Source organism: Porites lutea, chromosome 3 (assembly GCF_958299795.1).
Source record: "Porites lutea chromosome 3, jaPorLute2.1, whole genome shotgun sequence".
In the NCBI taxonomy this organism is placed as follows: domain Eukaryota; kingdom Metazoa; phylum Cnidaria; class Anthozoa; order Scleractinia; family Poritidae; genus Porites; species Porites lutea.
The window spans coordinates 28,631,112-28,656,169 of NC_133203.1; the positions used below are offsets into that span (position 1 = coordinate 28,631,112).

General features: G+C 39.0%; 2 protein-coding genes and 1 pseudogene across 3 annotated transcripts; 1 reads left to right on the top strand and 2 right to left on the bottom strand.

The window, feature by feature from the left end:
- Positions 1-5,576: 5,576 nt before the first annotated feature.
- On the bottom strand, positions 5,577-8,658 carry LOC140932110 (uncharacterized; annotated as a pseudogene).
- Positions 8,659-9,929: 1,271 nt separating this feature from the next.
- LOC140930869 (uncharacterized) lies at positions 9,930-12,064 on the top strand. Its single transcript, XM_073380580.1, has one exon. It carries the CDS (start codon positions 10,080-10,082, stop codon positions 11,304-11,306), a length of 1,227 nt encoding a protein of 408 aa, XP_073236681.1. The 5' UTR covers positions 9,930-10,079; the 3' UTR covers positions 11,307-12,064.
- Positions 12,065-12,152: 88 nt separating this feature from the next.
- On the bottom strand, positions 12,153-17,274 carry LOC140930867 (uncharacterized). Of its 2 annotated transcripts, XM_073380578.1 has the most exons (4): positions 17,185-17,274; positions 16,315-16,350; positions 15,876-15,917; positions 12,153-15,386 (listed from the first exon to the last, which is right to left on the bottom strand). In XM_073380578.1, the coding sequence occupies exons 1-4, from the start codon at positions 17,249-17,251 to the stop codon at positions 13,486-13,488; spliced, it is 2,046 nt and encodes a 681-aa protein (XP_073236679.1). In that variant the 5' UTR covers positions 17,252-17,274; the 3' UTR covers positions 12,153-13,485. The 2 variants fall into 2 exon arrangements, with proteins under 2 accessions (XP_073236679.1, XP_073236680.1); XM_073380579.1 differs by lacking the exon at positions 15,876-15,917 and having other exon boundaries at positions 17,185-17,264.
- Between the last annotated feature and the right edge of the window lie 7,784 nt (positions 17,275-25,058).

A 25,058-nucleotide genomic window follows, 5' to 3' on the forward strand; every position in this document is an offset into this window, starting at 1 on the left:
AGTTACTGTCACATTGTTTTGTTTGAAAAATATTCCAAATAATTAATCGTTTCGAGTCAAGCAAATGGATGCAAAATGTACAATGAAATACTAACTAACACATGTGCTGCCTCACAAAAATAAATCGGCACTAAATATTGTACAATTATCCCCTGAAGGGGAAGCAAATTGTGGTGGATATATATACCAAGACGCAAAGCGTCGAGGTATATATCTAGCGCTGTTCACCGACCAAATCCAAACTCAAATAAGTTGGATAAAAATGAAAAAAGTAACCTTTTTGTAAATTAAAAACATTACTTAGTAGGAACTTTATTTACAATTTACAAACATTTTGGGGACTTTGTCAAGTGCATTTCTACATGCAAATTCAGCATGAAAATAATTTTCAGCCTACAGTACAACTGAGAGATAAGTGTCCATGTAAAAGTGCCTCAAACTAGTTAGTGAGAAGTTCGTTTACGCGAGTCCATTTACCTATCGTGCTTCAAAAACGCGCTTGCATTAGAACTGATTAGTATGTATGAGATAGCATATTGTTCTTGGGTTATTGTTGAGGCAACAGCCGCAACAAAAGGCTTAACAACGTCCACAAGACTCGGTGAAGACTGAAACAGGGTTTCGATTCTACACAGTAATCAACTGCTTGATTTCACATTATGAAGTAGAATGAAAGACGAACAAACACAAAATTACTTGAAGACTAATTTTTCAGTAATCTTCTATCTTCTCTCACATCACAAAAAACTTCCTACTCTATAAAATAAAATCTACTCTGTCTAATTCTTTCAAGAAATTCCTGAACTGTGCAAATTCAAGATACAGTAACAGTTGAAAACTGACTTCAGGAAATTTGCATTTCTTTGCACGGCTCGGATGTTAATAGAACGTTAATAGAATTGTTCGAACGGTATTTTGCATCATTGAAATAGCAGAAGTCGTTAGTTCACTAGTTGAACTTGAAAACAATCCATGACTTTATATCTGTCAAATCCACAATAAAAGGAAGTTTGTGTAAATAAATGTTCGATCGACAGTGTGTAAACAAAGTCTCAAGTAGGCTTTTGTACATTATGCTAGCATTTTTTCGAGCATTTTAGTGAGGCAAAAGCTTTGAGCATTATTCGAGCATTTTAGTGGCATTTTCCCCGGAAAATTAATTTTTCCGAGAAAATGAAATAGAAATTAACTTTTTTCAGGAGCCCATGCCCCATGAGCTCCTGCTTTTTTAAACAAAATGAAGACTAAAATTCAAAATTCACAAAAAACCTAATACAGCTAGTTTTTTTGGCTGTATTTATGAACTTGTACATGTTGTCGTTGTTACTTGCAATACTTGCACGTTTTTGTAAGTGTAAACTTTGAAATTAATTAAAAAACCGTTTGCATATGGGGCATTATCCAAGCATTTTAGTGACTTTTTTGGGGAGACCGAGCATTTTTGTGGGAAAAATGGAGCATTAAGGTGGGGCATTTTAGTAGGGAAGCAAAAGCATAAGGTACAAAAGCCTAGTCTCAAGACGCTTCTCGTTGCCTTTGTTCTTACGGCTTGTCTTTCGAATTCAACTTGCCGACATTTTTTTTTCAATTGCCTGTTTGTGAATGTCCATTGGCATTATCGCAGTTGAATTTCTGGTCATTGGTGTCTACAGTCAGGGTGTTGTTTCGCTGAAAACATTGCTTATACCTGAATTACTGTTTCACAATTCATGATAGCATCTTGGTTTGATATTTCGCCCTTCGCTTTTTGTGAGACGTGATTGCGAACATAAAAGTTTTGATTTGAATATACATATAAAGAAAACTTCAGAAACCTCCAAGAGCTTCTGAGCTTTGAAAGCAATATATAGTCGCTGTAATGCAGCCGCTTTTGAAACATCGCACAATTTTTCATCAGGGTAGTTGCAGTCACGTGCTAGGCAACGAAAAAGTTCACGCGTATCAAGTTTCAACGCAAAAAAAAAACAAGCCCAATTTTACGAGAGATTAACTCAAACTTTAAAGAACTTGCTATATTTCCTAGCAGAATAAAAGGTATTGATTCTCGAAAGTTTTCAAGGATTGTGAACGCAATTTCAGAACCAAAGATTGGTCACGTTATGGTCAGATGTGTTTGTTCCTGCTGATGGCCAGATAAGACCAGAAACATTTGACGTTACAAAATAGATATACAGTGTCTGTTTGCATTTGGAGCAGGCATTTGAAACCGTACTTAAAGAAATGAAGCTTGATATAGATGTCCTTGAAGAAACATTCGCTTTATAATTTTAATTGGTCTTGTTTTTGAGCATACAGTCGCTTGCAGGAATAAACCATGACGTGTTGTGTTACAGCTGTATGTCTATGTAAAATTACCGAGAAATGGTGAATCTTTTCATTTTCTGTATTGCGAAACTCGATTCTCGACTCGATTCTCGATAGGCTAAGTTTGTTCTCGTTTTTATATCTGTTATACATGTAGTTACCCGGGGTAGGGAAAACAAAGGGAAAACAATGAAGCATTAAACAGTGCATAACAAAAGCAAAAGCTAGTTTCAAAAACGCGCTCTCAAACTAGTCAAGATTTTGTGTTAGTACAGGTAATCACATGATTTCGAGTGCAATTTGGAATAAATAAGCACGAGTAAATTTTTTCAAAGGCTAACAAAATTGCACGACCCCGTAGGGCGAGTGCAATTTGTGGTCTTTGAAAAAATTTACGAGTGCTTATTTATTCCAAATTGCACGAGAAAAATCATGTGATTACTTATTAATAATATTCATGAAAAAATTGCGAGATAGCTTTAAAATCTCTTTAATAGGGAGTCAACCCGCGTAAACTACGTGCAAAAATAAATTATTCAAGTGCTGCAAATATCATCACACGTGCAGTCAAAACAACATTTTGCTCGATGTTTTTAAAGTTTGCAAGCTGCAGAAATGGGCTGAACAGTTCATGGAATTGTTCAATGTGTTTGAAATAAAGATTCTGGGTTATTACCTCGAGTTTTCCGCTCTTGCAGAGAATTTCTTCTTCCTCCTCTGATACTTGCCGAGCTTTGTTTGGGCGCTTACCACAGCCAGCCAAGCGAAGCTGTTTCGCTTTTTCCTCCAACACCTCTTTGGACGAACTAAATTCTCGGTCACGTACAATGGACAGGGTGCAGCCTTTGTTCTTTAAGTGTCTATCAAGTGTTGCCTTCATTACTTTAAGGCTTTCTGGTTCATAATCTTCACCTTTTTTGTATTGTTTACTTCGGCGTAGAAATGCTCAAGCAAAGTGTTAAGCTCAGCCGGCTCATAATTTTCTATTTCATCAGTAATTTCCTTACGTACGCACCAATTCTTCCAAAAAGAGAGCCAAAAACCAGTGCTTTTCGCAATGTTTTCGTTTTTAGAGCGGTTTTTCAGCTCCTCTACAGTTGTTTCGGTCGCAAAAGCAAGTGTGCTGCAAACGCCAACCATTGCGGTTTTTGCTCGAAACTGGTCCGGAGCGGATCCAAATTTTGCGCCATTCAGATGGCGCATTTGATTGGCTCTCAGTGAGTTCCTTTGTTTTTTAGCCAATCAGAATGTCACGTTTGTTACTCTTTTCTGCACTAAATTACCTTTTTTCTGCACTCAATTACCGTTTTTCTGCATTGTGTTATCCAAAAACTGCATTCCTCTTAGCCAATCACAATTGAGAAATTTTTTCATGTATATTATTAACACAGAAAACGCGTGTGTTTTGCATGTCCATTGGTCGCTTATCTCTGAGCTGTACTGTACCAGTAAACACCAGCAAGTCAAAGTTTGTTGCTTTCCTGGTATTTTTTGTACGACTGCTTCATTTATCGCTCAAATTTCTGCCACGATCGATTCATCATCTGAGGAGCTATCAAATATAAAATCGTCTTCAGAACCGTCCAAAGAATTTGTAATTCTGCACTTTACAAACGAATTCGCAACCATTTCTCTTGGAATGTCACGCCATGCTTCGCCGATCCACTGACACATGAGCTCTTCGGATGGTTTTTTCTGGCATCCACCCTCCGTAAGTTCATGAATTCCTTCAGCCATCCATGCCATCCACTTTTGCCTCACTCTGTCTTTGAACGGCTTGTTCAAACAAACATCTAAAGGCTGCAACACTGAAGTTAACCCCTCAGGAATAACTGCTAAATCTGTGTTCTTGCTTTTGAATGAACGCTTGACTTGGTCAGTCTTATGGGCTTCGAGAGAATCAAGCACAAGAAGACTCCTTCGTCTTCCAAGTCCTCCGATTCATGATCGCCATACTTTCTCGATCCAAATTTTCATGATATTTTCATCCATCCATCCCTTCTCCTGCACGGCAACAACGACGCCATGTTTGTTTGCAATTTTGGGCATGGTTTTGTGTTTGAAAATAACCAGCGGTTTCAGCTTGGAACCGTCTCCTGCGCATGTCAAGACAACCGTCAACCGTCGATTCTTTTCGTTTCCAGTTGTCCTAATCTTCACAGTTTTCTCGCCAGTTTTACTGACAGTTCGATTTGAGGGCATGTCAAATTGAATCGGACTTTCGTCCATGTTTGCCACAAGATGAAGTGGGTAGCTGTGGGCTCTTCACTGCTTGATAATGAACCGCTGAAACTGCACGATTATCTCTTCATAGTTGGGGGGAAGACGCTGGGCCAACGTTGTTTTCTGCCTCAAAGACAAGCCATTTCTCTTCATAAACCGTTGACACCAATGGTTGGAAGCCTTAAACTGAGCAGCAGGAATCTCGTACTTTGGATCTTTGGAAATTTCAAAGGAACATTTGAAATCAAGGCCTATGCACACACATTTTCTGCCACCAGAGCTTTTTTGTTGTGTTTGAAAATAATAATAACGATTTTTGTTATTGCTGCAATGCTACTGAAATTTTGTGGCTTGATTTTACCCTTGGTTTAATTTTTTTTTGTTTCAACCTCATAAATCATAGTGACCTTACCGTGCCCAAAGACAAAGTAAAAGAACATAACAACAAAGAATATATTTGAAACACAACAAATATATCTTTAATGATTACATTAGCTTGTGGAAGTCATACTTATACTGTCTACTACAGTAATTGAAACTAAAGACTTTCTTATGCAGACCCTGAGCATAAGTCAGAAAATTTCAATGTCCAAATTTATTAATATTATATTTGCCATGGAAGGGGATATTGGATTTGGCTCTCTTTGACCTGAAGAATATTATTATGAGATCTGGGAGGAAGATGTCCACCTTGGCAGTCCTCAAACTGCATAATTCTTCAGATCATAAATAGCCTCATCCAATAGCCCCGGGGGGATATTACTTTATAAGGGGCTAAGAGGTATGTGCCGCTGGATGTGGTCACATTATTTATGGTGAACAAACATACCGGAATGTTTTGTGCTGTAGGTGAAAAGTGAAGTGTCTTCTTTCAATATAAAGTAGGCACATGGAAAATGACTAAGATATGATTACAAAAATTACGTATCTGCTCAAAAGTGTCTAAAATGGGGTTAATAATTGGCCACAGAGTACACTATAATGGGGTAGGGGCTCTGAGAGCTTACTATCTTCGAAACTAAACCTGTTGTCATAGACTATAGCAACAGTCACTTTTTAGGTTCCTTGTTCAAAGGGCAATCTTTATGTGATGTCCGCTGGTGACGAGTGGATCCACAATGACACCTTCTTCCACTCACAACTAACAGATCATCTTCGTTTCCAAGTATTTCATTCACGTCTGAAACTAGCTGGCCATCATCATCTCCTTAATCGTCTGAATCTCCTCCATAAGTGTGTCTAACTGCCTGCTGTCTCACCCACTTTTTCCTCGCCTCCTGATCTCCTGTTCTGGCTACTTTCATTCTAATTCACTGTTGCTTCCTTGCTTCTGTTTGTTGTTTATTCAATTTAGCCGCACGATCCTGTACACATTTGACGAGTGCTTCAACCGCTGCTGGAATTACTGGAAGGTTCAGCCTTTGGTAAAGGTCTATGACCCAATGGTAGTTGTTGCCTCTGACTTTAAAGCACCATGTCATGTTAGCTTGGCATAGACCAGCATTAGTTGATGCCATGTAGTGCAACCTCAGATGAAAATAGCAAGAAGACAAAGTTAACAAAACATGTCCATAGTCCTAAAAACCCAGACCAGCAAACCGAAATAACATTTTCCACGCTGTGTACTTAGATTTCCATGTAGTCCATCCAAAGAAACACAGACACTTTCTACAAATACATTTTAGACAACAGTCTATTATCAATTTAGTTTCCCTTAGAGTTTGGTTACTAATGGATGAATTAAAAAAAAATAAAAGGTATACACTGATTTGTTTTACTTTCAGTTTTAAGCCATGATACAATCCTGGGTGATGTACAGTACATTTAGGTGGTAAATAAAACAAATTATAGGAGACAGGCAAATTTTAAGATGGCTGACTAGACAAGATATTATCTACAAGAGTTGGAGCATGCAATCATACCTGCAGAGGCTCTGGCTTTTAGTCGGAACTGGGGAAGAACTGTGAAGCTTGCCTCACAGAGGTTCGAATGGCCTCAACCCATTTCAGGATGAATAACACTGTCAGCCTCGTCTGCTCTTCTTTCGCACTCTATTCTGTATGCAAGCCAATGAAAATCACACTTGAGTGGTGTTTTGGTCTTGTATGGCTCCCCAGTGCATTCAACTTGATCTTCTTCACATTTCTTGCAACTGCAAGTTCTTGCTGGATGAAAGTTACAGGAGCCGCCTTCGTCCCAGTCATGGATGTCCCGCACATGGTACTTTGAGAGGACCCTGACGCGCTGTGCATAATCATCAGGATTAGTACACTGTTGCAGGCAGCAAAAATGGTTTATACGGGCACCTTTGATAAATGAATCGGATATTCAGCCACAACCAGCCCGGTGTCGTTTGCATTTGCACTTTGCAGTTTCAATTTCAGGAAATTTTGCTTTGTATTTGGATTTCATATCCTCTGAAAACTCCTTCTTCTTAGCAGCCTCTCTCAAGTTATTGCTATGAGCTCTCCCCACATGTCCTCCACATTTATATACCTTACCAGCAGGATGATGCAGACTGATGGACTTGGCTACACTTGAATCCCTATCCTGCCACACAACCTCAACCTTGCACCCCTCAATCTTTGTCTGCTCATAACATTCATCTGCTAGCACACCCTCCATCGACTTTGCTGTGCCCTCATACAACTCCTCCTCGAAAACATTATCCTTCCCCCGCATGCACTTGTGCCCATACTAGAGTAATCCACCAGTTAAATAATTCTTAACAATAAAAGAACCAATTTTACTAAAATGTCCACGAGTGTGCCACACTCCATCAGAAGTAACGACAGCTCGTGTCCAGCTACCCAGTTCATCTTGTGATAATTCTTGCATGTTTTTTTTTCTTCTTCACACACCTCATCAAGAATATCCTTTATGTGCGGGTATGCCAGTTTAATAACATCATAATATCTGTTCTTGGATATGCACGAAATCCCCAAATACTGTCTTAAAGTTCTATTGAAGTTCGCAAACCCATGACCAGACAAGAAAAAAGCTAGTGCTAAAGCAAGTCCAACCACCCTTTGTTTTGACCCCTCTGCAAGAGCAGATCCTTGAAACATCAATGACCTTTTCTCACACCCACTACACATAAACCAAACATTAAGGCTACCTCCCAGGCCTGTGGGTTCCACTTTGGAGACCACAAGAATACCTGGAAATGAAAGTAAAGTTGGGCTTGGAATGGGAAGAATGGGCTTGTGCTTGATCAAGTTGTTGTGTCAATACACACTTTTGAGAAAAGGAATGGCTACGAGTCAAAACCCATTGCTCATAGACCTTGTCAAGGTTTTCAACGCCATCTTGACGAGTAGGCAAACGCGTGAAAAATTACAGTGTTTGTAAGAGAATCTAATGTCGAAAAAATTCCGGAGAACGGCTGTTCTGACAAAAAATTATGATTTGTAAACTAAAGCTTCACTCCCAAGAATTCTACTGAAAAATATTGAGGGCGTTACATGCACTGGAAGTCCTAGAACTAGAAATGAGTTGATCATATAAATGGTTGCACTGACCATCAAAAGCCAAACAACAAAATTAATCTCAATTTTCTGGTGAAAGTGAAAGCAAATTGGGAATGGAAATCTTACCTCTGCAATCAGGTATTGAGCAACAGCTGGTCCTGTTGACTTGCTCAACAAAATCAAACAACTGTGTAGATTCACTAACAAAAAACCGCAGCTCTATGTCCATCTTGCACTTCTTGGGTGGAGGCTCAGCTGATGAATCCTCCTCGCTTTTGGCTTTACTACTTTTGGAAGATCCAGCTTTTTCATTATCGCTGAACTCCATGTCGGGAAAAAATTCTGAACCCTCTGATTCAGAGTGTTCACTCGAGGCTGAGTAGGCATTAAAGCAAGCCTCCAAATTTCTTGCAGCGAAGGTTTGTGCCACTGCTTTTTCTGAGCTGTATTCTGACTTGCCGGGGCTGACAAATTTTAGTCGCGTCTTCCTGTCTGATTCGGTATGTTCTTCCGACCATTTTGCTGGCAGACTGAAACTTTTCCTTGAACCAGCTCCTTTACCCCGCTTTTCTGCCGATGTTTTGCCCTTAAGAGACACAATTTTCTTCAATTTTACTTTCCCAATCTTCTTCTTCTTCTTCTTCTTCTTACCGGACGCCATGTTGAACACAATCCACTATGCAGGTGCAGTGTGTAACGCATCTACCAGAACTACGTCACACCTAGCAACGGAGTGATAAAACAAAACCCAAGCGGGGTATAGAGAGGTTAGTTTGCATTTCTTTATGTTTCTGCGGGCATTTTAAACAGCGGTGTTTCAAAATGGCAGGCAAGAAGTTCGTAGCGACTTTATCGATGAAGAAAAGGTGATTTTGAGACGAAAACTGACTGTTTAACACCGAAATATCAGTTTTGAGCATGTGGGTAATTCACCCTCATTAATTTTACGGGAATCCATTTTTTGGGAAAATGGTTGAATATTTCTTCGCGATATTTGGCAAATACACCAAGGGCATGTTGATGAACAGATCTGTGTTTGACCAAAGAATGAAATTACCATACAGCTGAGTTACTGAAGTCCAAAAAGGGATCAAATTACAAAGCCACAAATTGCCCTCTAGAGGGCATATTTCTTGGAGCTGTGTCTTGGTCAAACACAGGATTGTTGCTTTTTCAACCCTGTTTGTGTTGCATTTCATTTTTCCCACAAACTGTTGTGTTTTTTGTGAAATTTGAATTCTTCTCTTTCCATGCCACCCCCAGGGGGTAATTAAAATAACACCTTTAGAGTGATGTAGCCTTACAATTTTTTTCACTAGTTTTGTTCCCTGTGGACCAAAGAACGATGTTATTGTCTAACATGTAGATAATACTCTTACATTGGATGTCAGTGTATCACCTAAAATATGCAAAATTTGCCGGTGCAGGTACCTTAAGTCAAATAATCCATGCGCTAAACATAATGATCAAGAATTCTGCAATTTATTCGTAAGGCCTCAAGTCTATAATTTTGTAATTTTCTTTCCCGACTTCAACCCAACATCACAAAGACTTGATGACTTTGGAGACTAAAGATATTTATTTATTACGGTGGCCCACAAGTGCACACCGAATTCCAGAAAGTCACACCGAATTCAAATAACTCACACCGAATTCAAATAACTCACACCGAATGCAAATAACTCACACCGAATTCAAATAACTCACACCGAATTCAAATAACTCACACCGAATTCAAATAACTCACACCGAATTCAAATAACTCACACCGAATTCAAATAACTCACACCGAATTCGAATAAACTCACACCGAATTCGAATAAACTCACACCGAATTCAAATAACTCACACCGAATTCAAATAACTCACACCGAATTCAAATAACTCACACCGAATTCAAATAACTCACACCGAATTCAAATAAGTCACACCGAATTCAAATAACTCACACCGAATTCGAATAAACTCACACCGAATTCGAATAAACTCACACCGAATACAAGTAACGAGCGACGCCTGGGTGCGAGTAGTGAGGTGACCAATCCCGGTATCCTCTTGGCTTCTTCTTCCCGCGATTTCAAGATGGCGGCGGCAAACTCAACAACATCGCTAACATGTGAAGTTTGCACAGCAACAGTGACGCTTTACAGCAAGTTTTGTGCCACCTGTGGTGCTGAGCTTGATATAGAAACACAAGCACTGAAATATTATTTCAACGAAGGATACGAGTATGAGGTTATTCTGTGCTTTTTGCTGAAATACCACAGAATAGAAATGAGCCTGCGAACGCTCAAGGAGAGATTCAAGTCACTTGGGCTTCGACGACGGAACCTATTGGATTCAAATGACCAGGATATCAGAGCTAGAATACAGGAGGAGTTAGATGGGCCTGGTTGCTTAAAGGGGTACAGGAGCATGTGGCATACTTTGCGCCGTGAGGGTTATCAGGTGTCGAGGCAAGCAGTGGCGACATGCTTACAAGAAATGGACCCTGAGGGGTGCGAACGAAGACGAAGGCGGAAGCTCAAAAGAAGAGTTTACACTAATCCAGGGCCGAACTACTGTTGGCATATTGATGGCTATGACAAATTGAAACCTGACGGGTTCTCGATCCATGGCTGTATTGACGGTTACAGCCGAAAGATAATATGGTTAAGATTGGACAGAACAAACAATAATCCCGTAGTGATCGGGAGATATTATATGGATGCTGTGAAGGAATACGGAGGATGCCCCATGAAGGTTAGAACTGACTGTGGCACTGAAAACGGCCTTGTAGCAGCAGCACAATGCTATTTCATTGGCAATGATCTGGCACATATTTATGGAACCTCACCTCACAACCAACGAATAGAAGGGTGGTGGTCGTACCTAAGACAACACTTAACTACTTGGTGGATGAACTTTTTCAAGGACTTACTGGAACAACAAGTCTTCACTACTGGTAATGAACTACAGATGGAGTGCTTGTGGTTCTGTTTTTCCGGGCTCATTCAGCAAGATTTGGATAGCGTAAAAGTACACTGGAACAGCCACTACATCAGAGAGTCGCGCCATGACACTGTAAAAGGAAGACCCAATGAGTTGTTTTACCTACCTGAACTGCGCAATACTGAGGACTTTCTTGCTCCTGTCAGTGCACAGCAGTGTGACTATATCACAGATAATTACCTTCCCCTTGCAGAGAGCACCAATGAATACCAGGAGTATTTTCAGTATGCCTTTCAAGCTGCAGGTCTTTCCAACCCCCAAAACTGGCGGGAAGCCTTAGACTTGTACCATAATCTTTACAGGTATGCATCCAGTTGACTATTTCAGAGTCAGACACACCTGCCCTGACTCATATTTATTTGAATGGTAATGAAGATCGGCAAGACAAAATGATGTATACGTAATTTTCTCTTGAGATCAGATACCAAGTTTGGTTTCAGAAGATACACTCGTTTCAAATCTGTATTATTAAAATTGTTCTTGTATGTGGGGCAAACGTGTCTGATTGTCCAACTGGAAGCTACGACACCAGATTGGTTTTCCTTCACTGCCAGGCAACCAAACTTCTGTTAAGTTGTCTTGGGTTCTGTGACCGTGTAAGGTCGAGTAAAAACAGACTAGTACGTTTACAAACAACAACAACATGGATTCTATTTATTCTTATCTGTCACATGACTAGAGCATTCCAAATATGGGCAACATTACATGTAGGTACGAAATGTTTTCGTCATGGGTCATTTTTTGCCTCCATAACATAACGACAACGAAGCCCTTTGTAAATGTAAACATAAGACTTTCTTCAAAAGGTTGTCAAACTGTTCTTTCATTGTTTTTTATTGTTGGTAACAGAAAGATCTGAGTTCTTTAAATACAGTAAAAACCGGCGTGTAAGAACCTATTTCAGAATCTGTTTAGCCTAATGTCCTGGTAAGCACCATTTACATAAGAACCTGTTTAGGCTAACTTGCAAAAATCTAGGTTCTTATATGCGGATATTTACTGTAGGTAACATCTCCTTCGTCAACGTTTTATGTGAAACAATTATCTTGTAGTAACAGTAACAATAACATATATTAGACACTAAAAGCACTTTCTGTTTGATTTACAAGAGTGTTTCATGCAGCATTCTCAGCCCTTTACAGTTTATGGAATATAATATCTTTTGCAGCCCTACTGACATTTCTCTACATCCAGAAATGTTTTCTCTCCCCTGGTAAACTAAACAACTGGACTTGGTCGTTAATGGTTAAGAAATCTCAAGAGCTTTGCAGCATTACCCGGGTAACACTTATCATAAAGTACTGTAACATTCAACTAATTTAGTAGTAAGCATTACTGCCTACCACACCAATGTCAACTTACTTACTGATACTAACAAACTGAAACTAGAGTGGTTTTACATAACCCGTGAAACACTGTGTGAAAATTACTGTGTAATACTACAAAGTAAGCAAAAGGAAACAATGCAGTTAGTGTCTAATAGTGCGTACTAGACTACTATTATTTTCACGAGTTAGGTAAAGTCACTCCAAAACATACAGCTTGTAAAAAGCCCTTCCCAAGCCCCACTGTTATATTAACAGGAACTAGTCACAATGAATTAACATGAACTAACTTATAAAAATTTGTACATACACTGAAAATTAAAACTTGTCCCAAGAATGCAAAAACAATACTTGTGAACAGTCAATAATTTTCTTGTTCTATCACTAACTTTTGTTACATGTGACCATTTTGTCACTTTTCAGTCAGTCGAAACCAACTGTGAGCAAGGCATGCCTTTTCTTTAAAATTCTTCAGGTAACAATGCAGGTAACTACAAAGAATATAGCTGCTTTATAAACATTTTAAACTCTTGTCAGTTCTGCTGGTAAATGGGAAATGTTTAAAACTCGTGATAAAAGTCCAGTCAGCCAACACAAGAAAAATTTGAAATTCTCTGAGTTAGTTATACAAAGCTGTCAATGCAATAAAACATATTTACTTTACTCTGTCCAAAGTCCTTGCATTTGTAAATTGCAAAATTAGAATACATTTTAAACTGCTTTGGGTCGGTCATGTGGCTGACTGGGTCTTCACTAAGGCTGTGTGGCCAATGAAATGCACTAACCCGACTACCACCCACAGCATCCTTTTTGCATGCAGCAACATTGTAAAAAAAAAAATACAATGAACTGCATCAGTGACATTCCTCAATGTTTCGACTGGTCACTCAAAAACTTAACAAACATGTCACTAAGCAGTTTCAATTCAGCGTAGTAAAACCAAAACAAATATACAATTACTGTCGCCAATCACGACAAATGCAAACCATGAAACAATGAACCAACCACAACTCGGCAAACACATACAAATGTTTTCAAGTTTTGGGTTCACTGCTGAGAAACTAACATGTTTTGCTAATCAATTGCAGAGTACTGTCAAAGAAAACCTGAAATTCATTTCGAGACTCGGGTGAAAACCATTCTATACCTTAACCTGTCACTCTGTCCAAAGTCTATGCATTTCCAAATGCATTTCCTTTGCACATGGCAAGTAGTAAGACATGTTTAAACTGTTCTGGGGTTTTCATGTGGGAGACTGGAACTGTGATTTCCTTGCTGCAGGCTGCCACACGGGGAAAGCAGATTGTGTGATTAGGATTTCTTGTGAAGCAATCATGGTCGAAGAGGGCAGTGACATTCAGCGGCTCTCCATTTAAGGGGCGGTGCTTTTGGCCTGTCAGCCACCCCAATACACCAGATGGTGTGGTGTCCATGGACTGAAATCGCTCCACTTCGCTACTTTCAGTGTTCGTGTCATTGAAGTCCTTCCATGCTACTGGCTCGGAATAGCCAGTTATTTGTTCATCTTCCAATGACATCAGAAAATCTTGTAGGTTGTCAATGACTGCCTCTTCAAGTGGTCGTTTTGACGAGCCCTGTTCCGAGTAGCTTGGATTGACAAGCGAAAAGACATAATTGGCATCTACCACCTGATTTGAACCTTTCACAAAAAGAGGCTTGCATAAAGAAGCATTGCCCCTAATGACATCATATGCACCATACAGCTTCAGACCTTCACAAAATTCTTTCATGTACAGCAAACGCTTGGTCATAATGCTTAGTTGCATTGTTCCAATGACATCCTCTTTGTGGTCATGATCAATGATGCCAGTGTATCCATGGTCAACAATTACATCACACAAAGCACCTTCAAATGTGTCACAAGCTCTTACTGCGTCGAATAGCTCTTTGTCCTTTGCAGTGAAATGCCTGTCAACATCTAGGTTGCCAATGTTCACATCAGGGTCCAACATCAACTGGTACACACTCTCATCCAAGAAAGATGGCGCTGGTCCTCCTTGAGCCAAAGACACTGCAATGATTTCCCCACAGGTTTTGAAACTTTTGTTATGAACATTGTACAGTGAATTTATGGGGGCTCCATCTGGAAACACTGCCAGCCCCATATCATTAATCAACTGTGCCAGAAATTCTTGCGATAATGCACCGCTGTCTACACCATTCTCTCCACTATAGCGCACTCTTAGCACTTTTTCAGGAGACGATCTGTTGGCTTCTCTTTGCCACAGGGACAAAACTCTAGGAAATGGGGACCCTCTTCTAGAAACAATAAAAAACTGACCATCTTGGTCAACCTTTTGAGACAGGGACTTAATTACACTTGAAATATCTTGATGGATAGTACCCATTGACATGTTGTCATCTTTCCCATCCTCCATGTTCTCGACAGCGTCAATCATGTCAATGGATAACTCATTGTCAAACTCCCTTTGTAACTCAATTGCAATTTTCTCATCACTAGCAAACACAGCAGATGCATCAGGCTCTTCATCAGTTGTCAAGCTTTTCAGTCGCTTCTTCTCTGGCTCCTCAACCAGCTCATCAGTATCTCTATCTGATTCACTATTTAGGTCAAAGTGAAAGTCACTAAGCTTGCATAGGTACAACACAATTTTGTTGTAGTCCTTTCCAGTTTCTTCTTTGTATCGTTTGAGGGAAAAAAACTCTTTACTGGCAGATGAACCTGGAAGAAACTGGGCTTCTTCACCATTTTCAAGTAGAAGAATGTAGTCTTCGTTCTCATCATAGAGGTCGCTGTTAAAGGCTCTCCACTTTTCCACAGCTTTCTGCAGGATGACTTTGTAGGTGGCTTTGTTGGACACTCTCAAAGCAAGACGCTTGCCTCTCTTTGGTTTGATACACACGTTCTTGTCACTCCATACCATGAGCCCAATGTTGATCTGCACTTCTATCTCTTTGTCACTTGCACTTCCAGCCTTTTTGCTTACAATGGATTTCCACTGTTGGCCTTTCAGTTTTTTGAACATATTGAAAGATTTCACGTGACAAGTTGAAGCGTGAGAAGTTGAAGCGCATGATGTGGATGAATGGCCTAAGAGTAAAGATGACAATACTCATTACTCCCTAAGTGATTAATTGGAGGTAGCAAATGGGATATAGTGACAAAGAGAGTAATAATATTCACAAAGTTATAACATAAAATCTCTGGTCCTCTAAAATTCAGACTTGTGACAATTTTATCCTGGTTACAGCATCTGATGATTCATACAGTAGCACTTGGCAACTGTTGTGTAGCATGAAGTGACAAGAAGCATCACCATAATTCAGCATTTTGTTAGGTTTACCACTCACCATTGCTCATTGGTCATTGGTCATTTAGAGCATTGTATATATGGTGTGACTGATTGTGTGACTGATAATAATTTGTGCATAACAAGGGATCATGAGTTGTGTTAATTGTATTTCAGTGTAAACAAATTACCGGTACTGGTAGTGTGTTTTTAACATTACCCATGGCTGGTTATTACAATCGGTATTATGAAAAAATTATGGCTAATTATACACAATATAAATAACTTACCCGTTGCACGCAGTTCATTAGATTGCTCTTGGGAAGAATGAGCTAATCGAAAAATAATTATTAAGAAAATATTAAGTCTAAAAGATCACTATAAAAGTTCCAGTATTCCTTCATTACAATAGAATGTGCATTTCCAGAAAATAACCATACTCCCCCCACGGAAGGTTTTTGTTTTGCACCCCCCCCCCCCCCAGGAAATTCCACTTTAGCATCATACTTTTCTTCTAAAATTTTGGGGCTTAAAACCCCCCTCCCCCTAGGAATATCCGAGACCTTCAATGGGGTGGTTATGGATTTTTCTGGAACTGTACAATATATTATTTTATAATTTGATCAATCATATACATCTAAGTCTACTGCATCTAACAGGAATTCAAATCAGCAAATCAATCAATTACAATAGCAATAATTACTATAAAAATGTTCAGTGCAATTGTACCTGAATTTCCTGGAGTTGTGGCAGTGCTGCACCGACCTAGAATAATTTTATGCAATAAACACATAGTTACAAACAAAGATAATGCAATAGCCCATTGATAGGATAGGACAAAGCTCTTAAAAGCTTGTGATTTATTGGTTTTTGCATTACACTGTTCACAGTCCTCTATTTTCCCGTAAGATTGTCGCGAATGTTACGAGCGGCCGTCTCCCACCCCCACCCCCACCCTTCCTGACGCCCGTCCCCTAAGTGTTTAGAGGACGCGTTTGCCTAAAAAACAAGATGGCGGCTACTCGTATAAACAATCGCAATCGCGACGATCTTACAGGAAAATAGAGGACTGTGAACAGTCTATGCCCCCATTGAAATGACCACTAATGTGTATCAAAATTGTGACTTGTGCAATCCTCTATTATAAAAATCGCATCTGCATGGTTGCGCTTTTAAACATAAGGATACATTTCATTTATATTTCATTCCACGACTATCCCCTATCCAAAGTGAGTCAACACAGTGCTCGACTTTCAGAAAAAAATCTTGGGGCCAGCTGGCCCCCAAGTTTTCATTTTTTGTCGCCAGAACAAGTATTCTGGTTGCCAAAAATTATATTTAAGAATTAATGGATTTAGTTGTGTGAAGGATAACGGATTATCGTTAGTGTACGTTTTCCCAAAGAAGATAGTCACCTATCTTGGGGGCCAGGTTGGCGACCAGGGGTGAAAATTTGGTCGCCACTGAGTAAAAGCTGGGCGCATTGGCGACCCCACGGGTCGCAACGTCGAGCCCTGCAACAGACGAGGGAATCACCGCTGTATAGGTGTAGCTGCTTAAGTCTGTAAATTACGGTATGAAAGGCTTGTATACACTTACCTGCACCACACTTGGAGCAAAAATTGTCCCCTTCTTCCAACGCACATCCACAGCTCGAGCAGAACATGGCGGGAGCGGGAAGAACTCCAGGGAAGAAGAATAAGAAGAAGAGGATACCGGGATTGGTACCAGGATACCTTGCAGTCACTTGACTGCTCGTACCCAGGCGTCGCTCGTTACTTGAATTCGGTGTGAGTTTATTCGAATTCGGTGTGAGTTATTCGAATTTGGTGTGAGTTTATTCGAATTCGGTGTGAGTTTATTAGAATTCGGTGTGAGTTATTTGAATTCGGTGTGAGTTATTTGAATTCGGTGTGAGTTATTTGAATTCGGTGTGAGTTATTTGCATTCGGTGCGAGTTATTTGAATTCGGTGTGAGTTATTTGAATTCGGTGTGAGTTATTTGAATTCGGTGTGACTTTCTGGAATTCGGTGTGCACTTGTGGGCCACCGTAATTTATGTATGTTGTGTTTACATGTTAACTCATCGAACGCCAAAGCTTCCGTAAAAACGAACGAATATTGTATTTCATGAAACCTCTTGAACGCTAAAACTTTGCCCTTTCGGCAATAACAAAATTAATATTAAAAAGCAAGTAATGTATACGCTATTTATACTTGTTCTATTTACGTATCAATTCTTTGAACACTAAAAGCTTTGGTAAATATGAATGACTTAATGTAAATTACATAAAATATCTGGAACGCTAAAACTTGGCAATTCCGGCAATAACAAATTGACTAAAAGGAAAAAACTACTGTGCACGCTCGTATTTTTTGCAATATATGAAAGTGTCTACTACTATGCGGCAATTGCGCTATACCATTTCTTGCTCTCCTTGAGTTGTTGATAATCTCTTTGATAGTGTCTATTCTACTTGGATTGAGGGCAGGTTTCCCAGCTTCTCGCACATCTCTGCCTACAAGCTCGCGTGGCTGAAAAAAATAGCACATCAACAAAACAGCAAAGTTCTTGGCAGAAACTGCCTTCTGTCTTAATGAAAAAATCTCCTCAGGTTGGAATCTGCTCAGATCTGGATTTTCCGATGGGACTGGACTCTGACTGTCCACTGATGGGTTGCCAGGCATCATGTCAAGTGATGGGGTCGGATTCTGGTCCACGGACAGGGTGACCGGAGTCTGGTCCACTACTTCCGGAAGTCGTTCTGATGGCCCACTCAACACGGTAATGAACATGTCTAGTTTTTCCGCAAACTTCTGTTGCTGCATGCTTATCTGATGTAAGTATTTGACGATTTCTGTGGAAGAATCCATAGAACAGTTGGAAAAGTCACTGGACAATCCCTGTCACCTTCGTGAAACCTGATGAAGCGGAGAGAATGCTTGAACTGGTGACGGTGATAGGATCGGTGAAAACCTTGGTGAAGGCCGATGACGCGGAGAGAATGCTTGAAGTGGTGACGGTGACAGTAGCGGCAAAAATCTCTGTGCTGGTGGTGGCGTGGTTCTTTCTGGTGTAAGTGGCGTAGGTTTGACAGCCGGCAAAGTTACACGTGTTGGTGTAGAAGTGATGGATGTTGGTAAACTTGGAATTGGCTCGACAGGTGTTATGGCAGGTGGCGGGTGAAGTGAATTAACAGTGGCCTGCGATTACACTGGGATGTCTCAAATCCCTCACCAACTAGGATTCGGAACATGGTTAGCTATGTTAATGAAATAGTCATCGAACATGTTTGCAATCGGTGTGTTGTCAGTTGTAATATGCTCATTTTCCAATAGTGCTATGTTATTTGCCTGAAATGAATTTCAGAGTAGAGAAATGGTCAATAAGTGTTCCAAAATTGACTTGGGTCTTGTTTTTGTTTTTCCGATTTCTTCATGAAGTATTGTTTAATCGCTTTGTGCCTCAGTGACGTGCATAAAAGATTTCTGAGAAGCATAATTAGCATCCATTTTATTTTGCATGAAAATCCTCCAAAGGTGATTTCGTCGTCTTCCTCCATTGATCAGTCATTTATGAGACTTAATTCCCACAAACACGCACCTGTTTAACAGGCACTTGCTTATCCAAAATATCTAAATAAAGCGACTGTAGTAAAAGATCTATGTCTGCAAAAGCATTTGTTTCTTTAAGAATGAATGAATGTCCTAGAGCACAGTTATACTTATGTATTTGTTCCTAAGGGAAAAGGTTATTAATAAGACTTGTTACACTTCTATGTTCATTTCAGAGTCGTCGTTTAAGCCCATTCCTGGTCAATAATTTCAAAGTCAGCTTCATCTTTGTCATGGTCAAAAGATTCCAATTCACTAATTGCAACACCAGCAAAAACCTCATTCACAGCATTCAGGATAGCCCAAGCGTGTTTTTTTTCCCACACTTCTACAACAGTGTGCACATCTTTTAGAATTTTCAACTTGTCACAGTTGTTCAAAACTTGATTAATGTGGAATTGAGTGAATTCTTGGAGGATGGTGGTTGACACAATAGGTCCACAGGTACTTTCAGACACCAACTTTTTCATATAAATTTCCAACTTTACATTCAAAGATTCCCTCTGTTCCCTGTTTACATTCCTGACAGGCTGATGGACAGCGGTATTGAATTCAGAATTTTCTTCAGTCAGTCAACAGTCAACTTTGTTTTAAAAACAATATTTGATACACTAACCACAGTCCATACAATATCTGATATTCGTAAGGATCAAGGATACACTAGGTACAGACAACAGAACAATAATTATTATATATTCAAATAATTATCCTTAAAAAGCTTAATATTGCTTGCTAAAAGTGCAATAAATACTAAGCTTTAGTTTGATAATATCAAAAATTAAGCAGTAGTCTACATGCTAGAGTGTGGTATTACAACTGGTTCTCAGTAGTCCTGTAAAATATTCCACACATACTGTGATTAAAATAATGATCAATCATTGACAATAATGCATTGCCCCAATGATCAGTTGTCAATTATAATCAAAGAAATCTATTTATATTAATTTCCTCAAATTTTTGTTGCAAGGTGTGAATAGAATATGAACACTTGTCTTGATAAAATAATAATAATAATAATAATAATAATAATAATAATAATGAGTCTTTATTTCATCAAAAGATAAAACTACATATGTTATGTTACAATAATACATAGCAGGGGAAGGCTTGATAAGTAGGTCATACAGAATAAGATGCGACATTGATGTATCACATCAAATTTGGCTCATCCTCGGTGAAAGAACCCGTAAAACTCACATTCTGGTTTCTTGCTCTCTATCTATCTTAATCTCTCTTGCTCTGGTGGCAGATTAAGGCTGTGGTGTTTCTGCCTGCATGCGTTGGAATGTACTGCTAAACTTGGTGATATTTGGCTGATGCAAAACCTTTGCAATCTTAGTTGGTGGGTTGATGGATTCCTGAGATCTGACTGACTCATTTTGCTATTTTTTCCTGTCTGTGTTCTTCTTCAAACTCGTCTGTCTTTGAACAGGAACTGGCCTCATCCTTTCTTTCAGAGACTAAGATCGAATCGGCTCACTGTGGCCAATCAGGCATTGCGATAGTTTGATATATTCTTGCTTGGCTCTAACGACAACTCTTCTGTTGCAAATTAACCATGTGAACTTGTACTCAAAGTCCAAAACGTCTTGGACTTGTTTCATTTAATGTCACATCAGATTTTTTTGAGCGTGACATCTTTTCTGTTAAAAAAAACTGAACAAGACTTAGCATTGTCCAGATAAATCAAAAGTTTGAACTGAGAAAGTAGCATTGATCTAGGTGGAATTTAAAGTTTCAAATATCATTCCTCTAGAAAGCAAATAAAAAATACAAAAACAAAACAAAACAAACAAAACTTTTATTCACACATAACAAACTCCTAAATACAGTTGCCCTGCAAATTAGCAAAGACATGCTATTTGAGGCAGGGAAAAGTAATTGTATTAAAAATAATGAAAATTAGTCAACATAACAATAAAGAAGCTAACCAGTAGAGTTACAGGTATTATTTTAAAGCTTAATGTGGAATGATATTGGTGGCAGACACAGGATTAAATGAAATATGTAAATATTTTAACATTTCCATTCGCTTAATATCACAAAGTATTTGGGAACATCAAACTATGTTTTTTTCTATTAATGAATAAATATCCACCAGTGATGGGGAAACCAGATAACAAATTAGAAACATAAGGTACACATAATATAAAAGTGTACCAGCAACTGCAACTTTTCTCTCCCTTTCAGCCTTAGCCAAATCTGCCATAGTATTCTGTGCTAGTTGAACTTCCAAGAGGTTAACTTGATTGCCATGGTGAGATGTAGTTAAAGTAACTTTCCATATTAGCCTGTTTGAAAATGTCTCATCGTTCAGAAAGAGATAAGAGGATTGAAAGATGAATAATAATAATAATAATATTAGCATATTATCGTTCAGTCCAAACTCTCCTAACTTGGTATTTGGTCCAGTGCTTCTGTAGATAATTCAGTAATAGGTGAGTGGCAGATATTATATCAGAAAAACAAGGTACACATGAAATGCACCAGCAACTGCAACTTTTCTCTCCCTCGCAGTATTAGCCTTACCTCCTGTATTATTCTGTGTTATTTGAACTTCCAAGACATGAATTTGATTGCTGTGATGACAATATATTAAATTTCCATAATAACCTGTTTGAAAGAAAAAAAATGTCTCATTGTCCAGAAAGAAATAAGAGGATTGAGAGATGAATTGAGGTATAACAGCAAATTAACATTAAGTCTAAACTGCTTTAATGCAGCATTTGGTCCAGTACTTCTATAGATAATTCAGTAATAAGTGACTGGCAGGTAACAAATCAGAAACACAAGATACACAAAGAATGTACCAACTTAATCTTTTCCCTCCCTCACAGCATTAGCCTTATCTTCTGCATTAACCTGTGCTATTTGAACCTCCAAGACATGAATTTGATTGCTCTGTCTACATTTTCATATGGTTTCTTTTCCCGCGGTTTATGTATGTCAGCATTAACATAATCTTGCGGTTCACCACTATCGTTCGTTAAACATCCATATTCTGACCTTTCAATGGGAAGCAGTTCCATATAAACAGAAGGCGGGACTTCTGCATCGCCTAAGATTGAAAATGGTTGGAATCTTATCAAAATCGTGGAGAAAAAGGAAGAATAGATATCTTAACAAATTAGTGCAAGTCTGTTTTTTTTCTTAATGGGTGGAAAGGTGGAGTTCTGTCGTCATTACAAAACAAGCCCACAGACATCAGACATAACAGAAGAGGTTTATTATTACCTTTTTTAATTCATTTGTTCATGTATTTATTTTTATCCTGTTGACATACAGTTATTAAAATGTCAATAATTACTTGTTTGAAAATGTCTTATTGTCCAGAAAGAGATAAGAGGATTAAGAGATGAGCTGAGGTTTACCAGTGAATTAGCATTAAGTCTAAACTGCGTTAATGCAGTATTTGGTCCAGTACTTCTGTATATAATCCAGTAATGTGAAGGGTAGGTAACAAATCCTTGCACAACTCTACTATGTGCCCTGTTGATCCACAACTGCAACACAATTTGTTCTTTGAAGCTTTTCTGGGCTGTGTGATCTTTACCATAAGAAATTGGCATTATTTTAAATTCTTGGTCTGTTACTCCATCTGCCCTCCTTGGTGATTTTGGGGTTTCGTGAGGTTAATAACACAGTCAAATGTGATGAGGTGGCTGCTTTGAAGTTCTGTTCCAAGTATATTAAATATGGATGCCACATAAAGAAACGTAGTGGTTATTCTCATATCTGATGTTTCCATGGCAATGATTATGTGAAAATGACAGATGATAAAGGGTGCAAACAAAAGCTCTGTCTTTTTACAACAGCATTTTTATGACTCCACTGAGGTTACAGAGGGAGTCACTTTGACTCCAGAAGGGCATACATATTAAGTCAGGTGGGAAGGTCAAGGAAGCGGAGGAAGTCAAATTACTGCATCTGTGGGTAGGTGACAAAGGCTTGAAAAATTACACCACCACGTTTCCTGATCTAAAGCAGCCCTTGGACTTGAATTGGAATTGGTGTGGTTTCTCTGTAGGTAGCTTTGGTTTGACTTAGCTTATTTTTGCTGGTCATGCGTCATATGAAGGCTTGGTAATGTTTACCTTCACCTTACGTAGTAATCTTCATTTGGGCTTTGGTACTTTCTTCTGCCTTTGCAAGGTTGTAAACTTGCTTAATGGCAAGAGTACATGTATTTCCCAGCACAATTGCATCTCTGCATACCTTATTGCCAAATGCAAGGGTGTCCCTTGAGGTACTTTTTTTTGACAGTCGTTTCGTATCTGTCATCATCAATATTTTTATCTTCAAATCTTGATAAGATCAACGTCAATATAGTAATTTGACTCACTTAAAACTGAACTTGATAATGTTATGAAACACACAACATTCAAGTCCCGAAATGAAATTCTTGCAGTTTTTTTGCTTTTGTTTGTGGAGACAGGTCTTGCATGTTATTGTTAAAGTTTCTTGCATGTCCTGCATTTTCACTGAGTATACGATTTTTCTTTCGGCAGTCTATTCTGTTAAAGCCACTTGCTGTATTGTAGATCAAAGTAAAACCAAATGCTGTGTTTCAGATCAAGATTGTTAAGTATAAAATCCTCTTGGCGTGCTTGCTTTTCTGCCTTGCTGGGAAGTCAGCCCTGCAAAAGAATAATCCAACTTGTGATAAGCTGAGGAGTCCCACCATTGCTTAGGCAAAATAACATAAGGGTTAAGGATTCCTTGTTGCCAATAGGTGTAGCCCAGATTATTTTGCAGCCATGCTTTCAATGGGAAAAGCACATTACCATTGATGATTTGAAACAGCTCCCTTCGTTCCATAATTGCTCCAGGTTTGCTCAGCAAATGAAACTTGCCTCAGTACTCATCAGGGTTGCCATTTTTAAGAATGGGAGTGTCCTGAATAATATAGAGAGGGACATCTCAGGGCTCAAATTTTTTTGAAGTCTTTATTCCCGTTAGCTAGCTAGCATTCCTACTTTACTAGCCCAGTGCCTGAGAGCTGTAGCCCAGTACACATTTGTAATGAGCAGTCTTTTTTTTTTCTGAGAGTGCGAAGATCTATTGTTTCTGAAAGAGCACAAGTCTCGTCGGGCCAGAAAGCCCATGTTAACAGCAAGAAAAGTATTGTGTTTCCAAAGAAAAGATAGTATATTAAATATATCGATAAAAAATCTGAATTTCTATCATTTCCTTCGATTTACTGTGGGAAAACCAGAGTTGATAACCATTTGATTATTTTGTAAACAATGTTCCCATGAGTTGACGATACTCTTTCTTTGATTGGAGTGCTTGTCCTACAGGCGTTCTTTCAATTCAGTTGTTGCCCCTTCTTTTGATTCGTGTTGTGTTTGCATGGCACAAGCTTTATGCTCCTGTGAATGCTGATGACCCATCAATGGATCATGCTAAAATTTGATGTAACACTAAATAAAGGGCTGGATTTGTCTTCTAAGGATGAATATTGGCGACACATTTGCCAAAACATCACGCCTTTTTCAATAAAAAATAAAGCAAGCATGTTTGTTAGTATGTATTGGGCATTGATTTTTATCTTATCTAGTGGCTACTAAAAGAGCCAATTTTTTTGGGAGATCAACCCAGTGAACTTAGTTACAGGATATAATTCATCAATGTGGTGTAGCCTGTTCTCGAAGCATTTCCTGGGTGCAGTCACGGCCAGTTGAATTGGTTGAGGTAACCTGAAAGTTTCTTCCGCTTTTTCTTCATTTGGTTCCAAAGGTCCTCTATGGTGTAAGTGCCAGCCCCCGTTGTAGGATCCACTTTGAATGTTGAAAGAATGTTCCAGCTCTTTTAGATCGCCTCTTCCAACACTGCCTTACTGGAAATTCCCATATTAA

Bases quoted from the DNA above. Each gene is read 5' to 3' on its own strand.
- LOC140930869 (XM_073380580.1), top strand. From the start codon at position 10,080: ATGGCGGCGGCAAACTCAACAACATCGCTAACATGTGAAGTTTGCACA.
- LOC140930867 (XM_073380578.1), bottom strand. From the start codon at position 17,251: ATGTTCTGCTCGAGCTGTGGATGTGCGTTGGAAGAAGGGGACAATTTT. The intron at 16,351-17,184 runs GTAAGTGTATAC...AAATTATTCTAG, and splicing joins TTGCTCCAAGTGTGGTGCAG to GTCGGTGCAGCACTGCCACA. The intron at 15,387-15,875 runs GTAAGTTATTTA...CTTTACTCTTAG, and splicing joins TAATGAACTGCGTGCAACGG to GCCATTCATCCACATCATGC.